The sequence below is a fragment of the Cricetulus griseus genome, chromosome 8 (assembly GCF_003668045.3).
Source record: "Cricetulus griseus strain 17A/GY chromosome 8, alternate assembly CriGri-PICRH-1.0, whole genome shotgun sequence".
Lineage (NCBI taxonomy): Eukaryota > Metazoa > Chordata > Mammalia > Rodentia > Cricetidae > Cricetulus > Cricetulus griseus.
The window spans coordinates 64,896,057-64,912,657 of NC_048601.1; the positions used below are offsets into that span (position 1 = coordinate 64,896,057).

The 16,601-nt window shown below is 42.1% G+C and overlaps 1 protein-coding gene across 1 annotated transcript in view; it reads right to left on the bottom strand.

Annotated features, from left to right (window-relative positions):
• Positions 1-16,601, bottom strand: part of Dnah6 (dynein axonemal heavy chain 6) — a 192,975-nt gene that overhangs the window by 148,696 nt on the left and 27,678 nt on the right. Inside the window, exons 12-15 of the mRNA XM_027429458.2 lie at positions 12,523-12,643; positions 5,864-6,015; positions 3,409-3,561; positions 521-772 (exon numbers count right to left, since the gene is read on the bottom strand). Coding sequence (XP_027285259.1) covers positions 521-772; positions 3,409-3,561; positions 5,864-6,015; positions 12,523-12,643 — 678 coding nt within the window. The remainder of the gene's footprint in view (positions 1-520; positions 773-3,408; positions 3,562-5,863; positions 6,016-12,522; positions 12,644-16,601) is intronic.

A 16,601-nucleotide genomic window follows, 5' to 3' on the forward strand; every position in this document is an offset into this window, starting at 1 on the left:
TACTCATCTTGCCAATTTATATTAGTCTAATATTAAGAAGAAATTTGCCAATACCCTCAACAAGTTTTACACTGTGATATCAACTATAAAATGAGCCAGCAATCAATAAATACACTCATTTCAAAATACTAAATACCAGCCATGAGGAAGAAAATTGAATATTAAGCACAGACTGAACTTATAGTGGCCTGGAATTCAGTACACTTAAAGAGAGATTCAGAAACGCCTAAGCTTCAAGTTCCAGCTTAAAGAATTGGTTAGACTAAAACAAGGAAAAATAAAAACTTGTTGAAATGAAATATTATCTCTACATGATTTGAAGAATAAATTTTAAGGCTCTCACCACAAAACAATAAGTATGTGATGTGAAAGATAGATTAGCTTAATAAATTCCAGAATATATGTGTATTGATGCACACTGTAATACATACCACTTTTATTTGTTGATCCAACCTGAACTTAAGGAACCTGTAACCATCAAACTAGACAGGTTATTTGGAAAGATGCTGCTTCTACTCACCTGTGCTAGTAGTTTGACTTCGTTCACTTCATTGTTGAGCTCTTCCAGATCTCGACCCAAGTGCATACAAAACTGTTTAATGCTTGTTTCTCGATCACCCACTGATTTGTCAATGGCATTCCGCACCGCGGTAATGGATGGCTTCATAGTCGCAAAAACTGCAAAGTCTTCAGGAGGTGTGGCCACCTGATACTGCTCAATGAGCTTGTACATCTGGACCACTGTATTTCCTTCTTCTTCTAGGCTTTCGATCTACACAGAAAAAAGGGTTGGGAAACACAGTAGAATAGTAGTGTTTTCTAGTAGGAGATGCCACTATGAAATATGAACATATAAGTGCTAATAGTCAATTCATGAGTGCGTTTGCTACGGCCATCCAATTGGCTGAAGCTGGTCACATGATAAATACAAGCATCGCTAGAGAACAGGTAATTGGATAATTGAATCAGGGGGTAAATGTTCAGAGCTGAGTACAGATAAGCAGTCTCAGAAAGTAGTTTCTCTCCTCACTTCCTGTTCCTTGCTGCCATCCAGTTTCTAAGACCATATGTGTTTGCATCTGAGTGTCAGCAGCATGTGCTGAACAGCTGTCACTCTGGAGCAGCTTTTGTGTGGAAGCTGACAGTTCCTTAACATTCAGTCTTGACTGCAGGGAGGCTTGGGGAGAACAGTTTTCTACCAGTAGCTTGCAGGACAATGGCCTTAGGAAGCTCATTCAGAGCAGGCTCAAGTGTTAATCCCAAAGGTTCTGACTCACAAGGAATTGTGGGGGACCAAAATCTTTCCGCTATGGAATATTTTGAGATCTGGCTTTTGGTTTCACTAAACATGGAGCACCGGAAAGCTCCGGCCCACTATTGTATTGTTAATGCCAGTAAGGCTACTACTGTTTACCATAGCCCCAGGGTAATATGCCTCTTATTTGCATCTGTATGTCTCTAAGCATTTGAATAGGCCCTCACCTGGGCAGAGGAGCTAGAGGTGTGTGAATAATTTGTGAGGAAGTTAGGAGTTAAGAGGCAAGCAGCCAGAGCAGCGAGGGAACAAAGAGAGAAATGGTTGCCTTGTGGTATTAGCAGGATGGTTAAGAAACACCAGAAAAGATGGCTAATAAAGAAATGACTCTAGTTCCACAACATGGAACTGAGAGCTCTCTGAAGATGACAAGATGCCTGTGTTTGGTCTTTATCGCTGTTGGGTTGCTCGGAGCTTCCAGGTCCACACACCCACTCAGGTAGAACCTCATGGACTAAGGCTGAGACATGTTGGGCCATGACACACTCCTCATCCTTTTCATCTATCCATAGCTTCCAGAAAATCTCAGACAAGCATAGAATATATTTTCGTTTCTTTAATAACATTTTATTTTACTATTTGATGAACCCACATACAAGTGGGTACCTGAGGAGGCCAGAAGCTGGTGTCTGGGTCCTCTGGGGCTAGAGTTATAGGCAGTTGTGAGCTTCTTGATGTAATAGGAACCTAATTCTGATCCTCTGGAAGAGCAACCATCTCTTTTAACCTCTGAGCCATCTCTCCAGCCCCATGTTTCCATTTTCTAAGTTAACTCATATGAGTTTGGAATGCTTTCAATAAAGTATCTAGCACCTGAAGCTAGTTATAAATACACCCTCTACATAAAAATTATCGCTCTCTCTTTTGGTGGTTGGCTAGACTTAAAGCTGCTCCTGGGGAGCTGCTGATGGCCATGTATGCTACAATGGGATGAAGCAGTAGCAGCCTATCGGTTGGAGAATGAGCAGTGAGATGACCCCTAAAGAGAAGCAGAGAGGACAGACAAATGGAGAGGGAGGAGTAGAGCTGTCCTGTTCTGTCCTTGGTCAGATCTGAACCTAGCTACACTTGTGATGGCAGTGGGGGAATTTCCATGAAACAGCTTTGAATCCTTAAATAATGACCCCATTTTTGCCTAGAGTAGGTTTCAAAAGGTTTGGTTCTTTGTCCAAACACAATAATGAATATAGAAGGATAAATCTTTGACATCTTTAGTCCTCAGGGATGCAGCAAGTCTGCCTCCTTGAGAAGGAGCTGGTCTGGAAATGACAGACAGGAATGTTACTTTTGCAGGCATGTGAAAGAGGCTTTACTATTAGTTCTGTTAATAACATGTAGCCAACTTTTACTTTGTCACATTTCTTCAAATTCGGATATTCTAGGAAATGATTTATCTTCACTTTAGTGCCAAATTGATAGTAATGAACTTAGGGAAAATTATTGGAGCCAAATGTTATATTGCTGCCACGGGGAAGAGCCTGACAAGAGGAAATCAATCGAGTTTCCAGGAAGAAAGCAAGCAAGAGAGGCACAATTGGCAGGGAGGGAGGGGAGGGAGGGAGGGAGGGAGGGAGGGAGGGAGGGAGGGAGGGAGGGAGGGACGGAGGGAAACAGAGAGACTGTCTCTACTTAAGCTAGTCTGAGTTGCTTTTTTCCACTTTTGACAGAAAACTCTGAGATGTTATGTATGTGTAGGCTAAAGGATTATGACCCCATGATGACCAACATCCATGTTACCACTCACTGCAAAATTAGATAGCAATAAACTATGCTTAGGGATATTGGCTTTGTGGTTAAAGGCATTCAGATTTTCATTCAAGCTTTACTACATGCAAGTTCTGTGACTTTGGATAGCTGCCTATTTTACTTTGTTTCCTCATTTTGATGTAATACCTGTTGAATGGCTAGAATTTGGTAAAAGTTAGTTGCCATTACTGTTAAAATACAGGACATCATTAACCATGCCTGAAATTGTTTCTGATATTTAGGCTACTGTTTCCTGGCCCTGAGTCCCCACTTTTTTCTTGTCTTTGCATCTTCCTTTCCTACTGTATGGTCTGAGACACTAAATTATAGGAGAACAACCAACTTACCCGCTCCTGGATTTCGTCAAGGAAGACTAAGCTGTTGACATATTCTATGGTAGTGCTTGGAATAAACTCAAGTTTATACTCTGCATCTTGTGCCTCTGAGATGATGGCGTCCACTTTTTTCTTGCTCAAACGGGGCAGCATACTATTTAGCACCTAAGAAGTAAAAAAGAAGATGAAAGTAACAAAGAATTGAATATGTCTGCTCTCTTAAACACTTTAAGAAGTCTTCACAGCTGTTAAATCAAGTGGTATGGGAAACAGCAATGTGTGGAGACAATCTCTCACTAAATAACTGCTTTTCAAATGAACCAAAGGTAAGGCCAGATTTTCACAGTCATTTGTAGGTGAGGCAGTTTGCTTAGTGCCCTGACACCTTGCAAGGATGCCTTCTGCTTCTGTAGTCCTACACAGTGGATACAAGGCTGCCCCCTCAGCATCAGACCCAGGTTCACTTTTTTTTTCCTATTGGCCAACAGCCATGTGGTGTGGAAGAAATTGGTCTTCTCTTTAGAAACAAAGATAAAGTTTGAGAGATCCCAGGGTGAATATGAGCAGGGTTTCTTTCGAACTAAGCGATTAGATTAGGGTGGACTTCTGACCTTGATAGTTTTTGTTTAGGGCTAAGGGGGGTGTGTACTTAAAACTCTGATCTCAACTTTCTCATTATATAGACAAGGAAATATCTATCCTGTGGAAACTTTCAACCACCATTTCATAAACATGAGGCAATGCTCATCTTGGAGTGATGGCACATCCAGCAACTAGAAAGAAGGATGAGAGAAACTGAGTGCCTGGTGTTACAGGGAGACTCAGTGGTCACTCAATTTCTGGACATTTATGAATGTGTACATTTTCTGAGCACCTAAGTTTGAATTTTATTTTTTTTAATTGGCTTATCTTTTTCTAAAAAAAAGGAATGTGTATTGGTGTTTTGTCTGAATACATATTATGTGCAGCATGTATATGGCTGGTGCCCTTGGAGGCCAGAAGAAAGCATCTGAATGGATGGTTGTGAGCTGCCATGTGGGTACTGGAAGCAAACTCAGGTAATATGGGAGAGCAGCCAGTGTTCCTAACCACTGAACCATCTCTCCAGCCTCCATTCCTTCCTTCCTCTCCATTTCTTCCTTCCTTCCCTTTTCCTCTCTCTTCCTCTTTCTTTCTCCCTTCCTTCCTTCCTTCCTTCCTTCCTTCCTTCCTTCCTTCCTTCTATTCCTTTCTCTCTTTTCTTTCTTTCCTCTTTCTCTCTTTTCTTTCTTTCCTCTTTCTTTCTTTCTTTCTTTCTTTCTTTCTTTCTTTCTTTCTTTCTTCCTTTCTTTCTTTGACACAAAGAGGCAACACACCAGAAGAAAGCTCTCTATCATACATACAATGCCACAACAGAAATTAGGATTCAAGTTGCCAGTCTTTTTTATTGTCTTCTATCATGTATACCTAGAGTCAGCAAAGATTTTCCTTAAGGGTCACACAATAAATATGTCAGACTTGCCAGGGTGTACAATATCTGTCACAAACACTCAATTCTGTCCTCATAGCTGGGCAAGAAGTCACAGGCGGTGCATAAACACGTTGACTTTACTTGTTCTGATTTAACTATGTACAGAACAACAATCAGGCTGATGAGCCATGGAGTTCTCCAGTTGTGCTTTTCCATTGTCCTCTGGGAGGCATTTGAGAATACACAACCATGTGCTGCATCTAAAGGAAATAACTATGTTGGTTGTGTGAGTTATTCTGAATGCTTTCGAAGAGTTAGGTGAGGAAACAATCCCATAAACTTGATCTCAGTATTCTAGCTGAGCAACGGTCCCACTGGCACACTGAGCTACTAGTGGTGTCTTTTCTCAGGAAGTTTTGAAATGTTCCAAGAAAATAGAAGTGGGGAATTGAAGCCTGCAATCTCCTTCCCATGGCACCTAAAAGCTGACAATGTCTGCAACAGAAAGAATATAGGCCTTTTCCTACAAATTAAGGATGGGGCTCCAGAGATAGTCAGCAAAGTGTTTGCTGTGCAATCACAAGGTTCTGAGTTTGATCCCTAGAACCCGCTTAAAAATGTCAAGGCTGGGAAGGTAGGGATGGGTGGATTCCTAGAAGTCACTCATAGCAATCTAGCTTACTTGTTGAATTCTAGAGACCCTGTCTCAAGAAATAAGGTGGATGGTGTCTGAAGAATGACAGGTGAGGTTGTTGTCTGGTCTTGCACCCATACACACACACATGCCACAGTGCACATGTGTACACAAACACACACACACTCACACACACACACACACACACACACACACACACATATGCAAATCAGGGATCACCAATATTCTTATGGTAATTTCAACATTTGTAATAACAAAATCAATATATTTCTTTTTAATGTGTGAAATATTTTAAGACACCATAATTAAAATGATAGTAAGAGGAGGCACCGGAAGTGAGTCATTTCCCAGCTGATAGTTACCTCCAAGCACCGCAATGGCGATGGGATTAATTTCTCTTTCAGCTGCTTGGTGTCAATAAGCAGCAGGCCTACATTTCGGGTGGGTCTCAGGGCTACGGAGTCCTTGTGCTGCTTATGATATTTTTCCAGCTGGGTACTGAAGAATTTGACATCTATGGAAAACAAGATACATAAATGGTAGAATCTTTCATACTAGTTTTTTTTTTTTTTTGAGCAGCCTACAGTGTAGGAAGCCGGTTCCTGCATCCTCCATTACAATAATAGGTGCCTGAAGACACCAAGATGTAAATTACTTCACAGGCGCTGGGTAATCTCCATTCCTTTGATCTCTGCCTATCCCGTGGCTCATTTTGGCCTGAGGAGCTGAAGCCATTCATAGGGTAACACGTCCCAGGCGGCTGGTCAGCCTTTATAAGGGATGGTTTTCTTGGTTTAGTGTCTCCGCTCTGGGAAGCTTATGCTCTTTCACTCTCAAGATGCATTAAAGCTTGTCTGCAGAAGGATCCGAGTGTCCCGTGTATGATTTCTTGCTGGCGAGAACATATAGCGCGCGGGACATATGGTGCCGAAACCCGGGAACATATGAACATCTCTGGCACCGCGGGACCCCTCTAACGAGGCGGATTCAGAACTGCAGGATGGTAAATTCGGAGAGGTATGTTTTTTTTTCTGGACTTTGGCTTGGGAATGTTGCTATTGTGGGAGGTTAATATAGAGGCTTCTATGCTTTTACTAGGAGCTATTCTGACCTTTCTCACTGTTGTAGCAATCTTAAAGAAGTCCAGAATTACATATCAGAAACCGAATGTGGTGAGAGATGGGGCGCGCCTAACAATAAAATATAAGAAAAAAGGACCTCCCGGGATGTCTACTGACAAGGGAGTGTGTACAGCAACAAATAAGAAAAAAGGACCTCCTGGAATGTCTACTGACAAGGGAGTGAATAATTTGTTAGATGAAAGCTTTAAATCTTGATAGCTCTAATGACGCTAAAAGCTCAAGAGATGGGGTTTTGGAAGGAACAGCTCAGCTGGATGAGGGAGAGACAGAGAAGGAGGGAGAGAGAATGGGGAATGGCCGGTCACACCCCGGTAAATTTAGGAGAGATGAGGACTCGAAACCTAGCCTCTGCCCTGCAACGAAACTGGAAGCCTTGGAGCTGAGCAGCTCAGACTCTGAGATTTTAGACTCTAGCAAGGAAGCAGAGCTAGAGAAAGAAGCAGCACGATACCACCCCGATAGATATCGGCTGCCAAAAATGCCAGCGGGTGTGCTTCCATCAGCACCCCCACTATTTGGTACCGACTCCTTTTTACCATCAGAGGAGCGGAGAAAATTACAGATGGCTTTCCCAGTCTTTGATAGGGGAAAAGGCCATGCCTACTATTCAACACTTCTTAAAGGCCTGGAATGCCTGGGGCTTTAAAGCCTCATAAACATTGACGCTCGGGCCAAGCGTCTCACCTCAAAACCTAAAAGGCCAAAAGAAAATGGTAAAATAAAAAGATATCTTAACTGATCTTTAGAGAAGCCCGGATCCTATTCTCATAAGATCCAGGGGAGCGATATTGTGTTTTCTCACAGGATGAAGAAAATCCCCTGTGGATCCCAGAAAGACTCACCCGAAGAGCCCCTTCAGACCTTCAAAAGTCGAAACTCCACCCTCTCCCCGGGAATTGAGAGCCGCTATTGTTATCCAGATTAACTCCTGCCCTTGGCGGAGAGATTGTCACTGCTTAAGGGGTGGGGGTGTGATGCAGCCGTTTGCGGATTGCTGTTATTTTTGGCTGGTCTGTGAGAAAAGGGGTGGGGGTGATTGTTTGATGCAGCCGTTTGCGGATTGCTGTTATTTTTGGCTGGTCTGTGAGAAAAGGGGTGGGGGTGATTGTTTGATGCAGCCGTTTGCGGATTGCTGTTATTTTTGGCTGGTCTGTGAGAAAAGGGGTGGGGGTGAAATTGTTTGATGCAGCCGCTTGCGGATTGCTGTTACTTTTGACTGGCATGTAAGCTCCAGGGCTCAAACCAAGAGACCGCCCAAGCGCTTATATTTTGGCTAACTATGCTTTAGCAATAGGCCGCCGGCCAGACAGCTCTTGCACACCCGGAGCCTAGGCTCATTGCACAGGGTAGAGTGTCTGGTCTGGGCAGCCCAAAGAGGGATGCTGAGCAAAGGCATCGCACAGAGTTGCCTATTATGCAGGCTTCTCTGGGAGGTACGTTGACCTGCATAAGGGTTACCTGCCCCGAGACTTCCCTTTCCCAGAAAAACGGCAGAGGACAGGTCGAGAGTACTTCAGGTCAAGCTAACAGCCTGATGGTGACTCCCGTACACAGTCTTAATGTTTGATTTTGGGAAGGTACAACCTCTACCTCTATCCCTCAACATATGGGTGACCTATTTGCTTGTAATAATATAAAGCCTTTTCATTAATTAATAAAAAAGGGGGATATGTAGGAAGCCGGTTCCTGCATCCTCCATTACAATAATAGGTGCCTGAAGACACCAAGATGTAAATTACTTCACAGGCGCTGGGTAATCTCCATTCCTTTGATCTCTGCCTATCCCGTGGCTCATTTTGGCCTGAGGAGCTGAAGCCATTCATAGGGTAACACGTCCCAGGCGGCTGGTCAGCCTTTATAAGGGATGGTTTTCTTGGTTTAGTGTCTCCGCTCTGGGAAGCTTATGCTCTTTCACTCTCAAGATGCATTAAAGCTTGTCTGCAGAAGGATCCGAGTGTCCTGCGTGTATTTCTTGCTGGCGAGAAATACAGAGCGCGCGCGCGGGACACTACAGTATAAAAACCACCCCAGCCTGAAGGGCAGTCATTAAGTAACAAACTGTAGACATGCTGCAAGGGTGTGGATAAAATGGGAACCCTTATTTCCTGCTGGTGAGAATGTAAACTAGCCCCGCCTCAAGGGAAGCCATCACCAAGTTAAATACATTTATCATTTGACCCAGCTGTGCCACTGCTGGGTGTTTATCTGAAGGACTCCAGAGCAGCATACCACCGAGACAGACACTTGTATGTACATCAGCATTACTGCAGCACTACTTTACCCATAATAGCTAAGTTATGGAAACAACCTAGATGTATGGCAGTGGAAATGAATAAAGAAAATGTGATTGATATACACAATGGAGTCTTTTCATCTGTAAAGAATGAAGTTATATCACTTTCAGGAGAATGACTACAGGTCATCATATTAAGCAAATTAAGCCAATCTGAAAAACAAGTATTTTGTCTTATGTGGCCATTGATTTTATATAGATTCATAGTTGTATGTGTGTATGTAACATGGAAGTAGAAATGAATTTGTCCAGAGGGACAAGAAAGTAGTGATATGGAGCAGAAGGTTAGATGGGGGAGGGGGCAATGGAAGGGTGGAGTCTGGTGGAGATATATTCTCATTGTCCAGTGTTTACTGGTTTGAAAAGTCTTTATGTAACATGCTATCATTACAATGAATATACATAAGGAAAACTCTAATACATTTATGTATGCATTTATGCTATTAGCCATACTTAGAATGCTTTGTATAACCCTAAAGTGTTAATTCATAATGCTTAACAATACCCTTTTCTCATAATAAAAACCCCACTATTTTACAATATCAACATCACGTCTTTGGGCTCTTAAGAGATAAAAGAATGAGATTAACTTTGGGCACACCTCTTATGCTTTACTTTCACACTTCATAGACACCATGTTTCTAACAAATTGAAGGTCTGTTGCCATTTTTAGCAACATGGTTTTTTTTTTTTATTATTTCTTTTAGTGTTGAGATTGCAACACATATAATCCCAACCTTTCCTTTTCTCCTTCCAAATTCTCCTATATACTCCTCTTTGATCTCTTCCAAATTCATGGCCTCTTTTGGTATGTCAACTGTTGATGTCCTCATTCAGCTCATATTTGATCTGTCAAGCTGGTGAGACTTTATGGTTGTAGTTTCTAACATTTTTAATTATTTATTTTAAACATAAATATTTTAGTAAGTCTTTGAGAATTTCATACAATGTATTTTGACCATAGTCACCATCCTACTCTTCATACATTCACACCCTGTATCTCTGCTCCCACTCCTCTTCACTTTGTGTCCCCCCTACTTTTTAAAAATAATGCACTGACTCCAATGTGTGAGGCCCATTTACTCCTGGATATGGAGTCATCCACTGCAACTTAGTTGACTCACCAGGGCCACACGTTTGAAGAAAACTGATTCTTCCTCCCCTAGCAGCCATCAGCTACCAATAGTTCCTCAGTTAGATTTAAGGATTTTGAGCACCTTCCCCATCCATGCTGGAATGTAGACTGGATTGATCTTGTATGGGTCTTGTATAGGTAACCACAACTGCTAAGTTCATGAATGCAGAGGTTGCGTATATTCAAAAGATATTGTTTTGCTCCAGTCCCCCTGACCTCTTTCTGAACCCTATCTGCCATGGTCCCTGAACCTTTGGAGAAGGGAGTCTGATGAAGATGTCCTATTTGTGGCTGAAAACTCCACCGATACAATAAGGTGTTTTTAAATAAAGGCATATCTACTTTTTTTAAAACAATGCTACCACACACTTAATAGACTACAATGTAGTGTAACATGAATGTTGCATGCTTCAGGAAACAAAAGAGTCTCTGCTCACTTTTTGTGATATTCACTTTGTTGTAGTGCTTTGAAACTGCACTTAGAGCACCTGAGGTATTAGAGGATCTAGCCTACGGTGGACAAGGTTGTTTTGAAGTTATGCTTAATCTAAGAGTTCTCCTACATGGTCTCTGATGGTAAAATATTTCAAGGCTGTTCACAACAGAACTTTGAAACACAAGAGCTCAAATATAGCTGAAGTTATTTTCATTCCTCCTTCCAATATCCTCTACCATTTCTGCTCCTTGAGTCATGGTTCAGGCAATCATCAGTTTGTACCCTGTATGTGTCGAGGCTGTATTTCCATAATCTTCCTGCCTCTATTTCCCCCTTTTATAATCTACTAGAATCAATGAAAGCATAAATATTCTTGATTATTGTTATTATTGTTGTTGGTGGTGTTGCTTTGGTTTTTGAAGCAGTGTCTCACTCTGAAGTCCACTGTGGTGTTTGAAAGAAAATGGCCCCCAAAGGGAGTGGCACTATTAGGAGGTATGCCCTTGTTATAGGAAGTGTGTCATGTGTTATAGGTGGGGCAGGCTTTGACGTCTCTTTTGCTCAAGCTCCACTCAGTGTGATAGCCTGTCAGTCAACTTCCTGCGGCCTTCTGGTCAAGATGTAGCACTCTCAACTACAACACCACATCTGCCTACAGACCGCCATGCTCCCTGTCATGATGAAGATGGACTGAGCTTCTGAAGCTATAAGTGAGACACCTCAACTAAATATTTTCTTTATGAGAATTGCTGTGGCCATGGTGTCTCTTCACAGCAATAGAAAACCCTAAATAAGACACCTTGGCTGGCCTAGAACTCACGAACTTCCTGCCTCAGCCTCCTAAATATTAGGATTTTAAGCATGTGCCATCATACCTGGCTTCAATATATTTTTATTATGCTATTGATAAAAAACCCTTTCTTTCTAATGCATATGTAATTCTACAGCCATAGGCTTGTCTTTCAGCATCGTACACCTTCTGGTGTCTTCGAAAACCTACCTTTTAAGATTTCATTGATTAAACTGGTTGTTTGAAGTAGCCCTACTTTGTGTTCAAGTGCCAGGCTCTATGATGTCATTGCCACCATGATGCTGTGCCATAGAATCTGATGCAGGCTCATTTCAGTACAAAAAACAATGAAAAACCCCCAAACAAACAAACGACCCCTCCCAAAACCCCACTGTGGGCAGCATGGCCAAGGGGCAGTGGAAATGGGCAAATTGTATTCAGTGTATGTCAAGGCTGTATCTTGATAATCTTCCTGCCTCATTTCCCCCTTTTTTAATCCATTAGAATCAATGAAAGCCTACATATTCTTGAATCATCATCATCATCATCATCTTCATCAACATCATCATTATTACTATTGTTTTGGTTTTTGAAGCAGCATCTCACTCTGTAGCCCAGTGTGGTGGGCTTGCCTAACAAACTTGCCTAATTGTTTTGTTTTCTAAAGTGGGACCCCATTTGACATCATTAGCGATCTAGCAGTGATCGACAAAAGGAGTCTTCTTCTGAGTTTTGAAAGCTAAGGCAGGTAAGAAGCACACACACTGCCTGCTCTTGCACAATATTCCAGGCCTGAATTCATCACTAAGAGCCGTTAATCATTCCCACCAGGTCTCTGTGTGGTACCAGAAGAAAAAGACAACCTGAATTCCCAAGACACAAAGGCTCTCTTAAGACTCACCTGACAGGAATGGCAGGGATCCCTTTCAACTCCTTGTAACACCCACAGGTCTTGAAGCCCTGGTAACCACAGCAACCTCAATAGATAGGCCACAGAGGAACTGACGAACTGCCTCCCACAGTACCCACACAGATATGGAGTGAGAGGAAAGGAAATGGGTGATTCCATGGACAAGGCTAGACACGAATAAATTCCTGCCTTTTGTCAGGTCAGCTATTTCAGATGGCCAGTTCTGTCACTGAACACCACTGAACAGAAACCCGGAAGAAGACACATCTTGTTATCTCTGTCAAATGTGCTTAGTGAGGACAGATGGAAACTCACCAGGCTCTTGCTGCTTCAGTGCCTGCAGATCAAGACTCTCGTTTTCCTTGAAGAATATCTGAAACTTTTCAAATGTCGATGCATACAAGTTTGCAGAATTGAAGGCTGCATAAATAGTTTCCTAAGTGGTAGAAGATGAACAAGACAGTTTTCCTTTCTTTATTATCATATTTAGTTATGTGTGTGTGTGGTAGTATGTGCACATGAATGCAGATGCCCACGGAAGCCAGAGGCATCTGATCCTCTGAAGCAGGACCTGCCTGGTGTGTGTCTGGAAATCCTCTGCAAGATCAGTGTGTTTTAACTTCTGAGCCATCTTTCCAGCTCCCAAGGCAATTTTTCTTAAGTAGAATTCAACCTGACAGGACTAAACACACACACACACACACACACACACACTACATCTCAATTCTCTGTTTTTCTATCAGTCAATTAAAAAACATGAGTTCATGACTGCAGTCTCAAAGCAACACCACTCAGTTCAGTCTGGCCTTTCTCTCCATTTGTTAATTCTCTGGAGATAAATAACCTCTTCGATGTTGTGCAGGTTAGTTTTTTTTTTTTTTTTTTTTTTTTTTTTTTTTTTTTTGTCAATGTGACACAAGCTAGTGTTATCTGGGAAGAGGGAACCTTAATTGAGGGATCACTCCCATCAGATTGCCTATGTGCAAATCTACAGGGCATTTTCTTATTTGACACATGAGGTGTCCAGCCCACTGGGGGCAGTGCACCCCTGGGCAGGTGTTCCTGGGTTGGATACCAAAGTCTGGTAAGTAAGCCATGAGGAAGAAGCTAGTAAGCAGCACTTCTTCATGGTCTATGGTCTCTACTTCAGTTCCTGCCCTGACTAGAACTGTGAGCTGAAACAAACCCTTTCTTCCTCAAGTTGCTTTTTTTTTCTTAAAAAAAAGAGAGATTTATTTATTAATTATTATGTATACAACATTCTGCCTCCATATATGCCTGCACACCAGAAGAGGGCACCAGATCTCATTATAGATGGCTGTGAGCAACCATGTGGTTGCTGGGAATTGAGCTCAGGATCTCTGGAAGAGCAGTCAGTGCTCTTAACCTCTGAGCCACCTCTCCAGCCTCTCTGCCACTCCCCCCACCCCCAAGTTTCATTACAGCAATAGAAACCTAACTGCCTATTAAATGTTTTTACTTGTTTGCACAATGGCAGAACACATAGAAAACAGTCTGGGATTGCCTATACTCTGATTCCACTGCCAAAATCAAACTCACAACTGGAGCTCTGCACTTGTTTTTTCCATAAGGTTATGGAGCCAAACTGCTGTGCTCAAGGTTTATGTGAGGCCCTGAGTTTTAATCCTTGCTAATAATAATAATAATAACAATAATTATAATAATAATGTACTTGCTTAGTCCCATCTCCCTATTCTTCAGTGTGTTTATGTTGCTCATTTGAAATTAATTTGAGTTCATTTGTTTTTTGTTTGTATTTTATTTCAGGGCTCCACACTCCAATGCTGGCTTGTTTTAGAACTATATTAAAACATATACTCAGAAGAGTTTCTCTCCCTATTGTTTTCCCTCCATACTCATCACCCTCACCCTTTCCAAACCAGTTCCAGGGCCTCCAATGCAGAGCTGGTTTCCTTAGCTTCTGGCTTATATGACATAAAAGGGACAGATGACAGAAACGCATTGTCCCTTGCCTTGCTTACCTAACAATGCATCTTGGAAGTCACTCCATATAGATAACAGCTGTCTTCCCAAAATCTTGTGTTGACTACTTAACCTTCTTCCCTGTGAATGTACATAGCTTAGCCACTCTCCCATGCATGGCTGTTTTGGTAGCTTCCAATACAATTGGATGCAAGACAGTAAAAGTAACCTCATGGGTACGCCCTTTTCTATCACTTATTATGTGTTGTCAGGCTATGTCTTTAAAGGTGGCATTGTTGAGTCAAAAGGAAAATGCACATACCGTTTTATTTCACATAATGCAAATTCTCTTTTATTCTCTGCATTCCCACAGTTAAATGAGGGATATCTGTTCCCCACAGGTGAGCCCATGGAATGTTTTAAGACATTTTAAAATTTTACGAACATATTAGTTGAAAAATGCTATGTCAGTGTTCTTTGAATTTTCATTCAGCTGATGGGTGATGTATACTATCACTGGTTTGTTGATATCTTTTGGTAAAATGCCTTACACTTCGACCATTTTTTTCCCCTCCTGGCTATAGTCTCTTCCCTTTTTCCCAGTGCAAAGTTTCTTTGCACTGGGAGAAACCATTAAGAAAGCACTAAGAAGCTGGGACAGAGCTGGGCAGTAGTGGCCCACACTTTTGATCCCGGCACTCGGGAAGGCGAAATCTCTGTGAGTTTGAGACCAGCCTGGTCTACAAAAACTAGTTCCAGAATAGGCTCCAAAGCCACACAGAGAAACCCTGTCTCAATAAATAAATAAATAAAAATAAATAAATAAATAAATGAATAAATCTGGAACAGATGATGTGAATAGATTCTCCTAGATTGAAAATGTACTTTTATTTGGTGAGATTTCAGACCTTGCATCTATGAAGCTTCTGTAAGGCAAAGGACACAGTCAACAAGACAAAACGGCAGCCTACAGAATGGGAAAAGATATTCACCAACCCCACATCCAAAAGAGGGTTGGTCTCCAAAATTTACAAAGAACTCAAGAAGCTAGTTTCCAAAACACCCAATAATCAAATTAAAAAGTGAGGTAAAGAATTAAATAGAGATTTCTCAATAGAGGAATCTAAAATGGCTGAAAGACACTTAAGTGCTCAACATCCTTAGCCATCAGGGAAATGCAAATTAAAACAACTCTGAGATACCATCTTACACCTGTCAGAATGGCTAAAATCAAAAACACCAGTGACAGTTTATGCTGGAGAGAATGTGGAGAAATCGGAACAATTCTCCACTGCTGGTGGGAGTGCCAACTTGTACAGCCACTTTGGAAATCAGTATGGCGATTCCTCAGGAAAATGAGAATCAGTCTACCACAAGATCCAGCAATTTCACTCTTAGGCATATACCCAAAAGGAGCACATTCCTACAACAAGGACATCTGTTCAACTATGTTCATAGAAGCACTATTTGTAATAGCCACAAACTGGAAGCAGCCAAGATGCCCCTCAACTGAAGAATTGATAGAGAAAATGTGGCTCATTTACACAATGGAGTACTACTCAGCGGAAAACAAAACAAAAAAACAAAAAACAAAAAATGGAATCTTGAAATTCGCCGGCAAATGGATGGAACCAGAAGAAACCATTCTGAGCGAGGTAATCCAGTCACAAAAAGACAAAGATGGTATGTATTCACTCATATATGGATTTTAGACATAGAGCAAAGGATTACCACCCTGCAAATCCACACTGCCAGAGAAGCTAGTAAACAAGGAGGACCCTAAGAGAGACATGCCCCCCCCCCCAGAGAAAGGGAAAGGGACAAGATCTCCTGAGCAAATTGGGAGCATGGGGAGGGGGAGAGGGAGCTAGGAGAATGAGAAGGGGAGGAGGTCATGAGGGTGCAGGAAGATTGAGTCAGGGGAAGAATAGAGGAGAGCAAGAAAAGAGATAGCATATTAGAGGGAGCCATTATAGGTTTAAAGAGAAATCTGGCACTAGGGAAATGTCCAGAGATCTACACGGATGACACCAACTAACAATCCAAGCAATAGTGGAGAGGCTACTTTAAATGCCCTCCCCTGATAATGAGATTGATGTCTTATACGCCATCCTAGAGCCTTCATCCAGCAGCTGATGGAAGCAGAAGCAGATACCCACAGCTAAACACTGAACTGAACTGGAATCCAGTTGCAGAGGAGGAGGAGTGATGAGCAAAGGGGTCAAGACCAGGCTGGTGAAACCCACAGAAACAGCTGACCTAAACAAGGGGTTGCTCATGGACCCCAGACTGATTGCTAGGAAACCAGCATAGGACTGATCAAGACCCCATGAACGTGGGTGTCAGTGAGAAGGCCTCGGAAACCTATGGGGCCTCTTGTAGTAGATCAGTACTTATCCCTACCATAGAAATGGACTTTGGGAGCCCATTCCATGTAGAGGGATACTCCC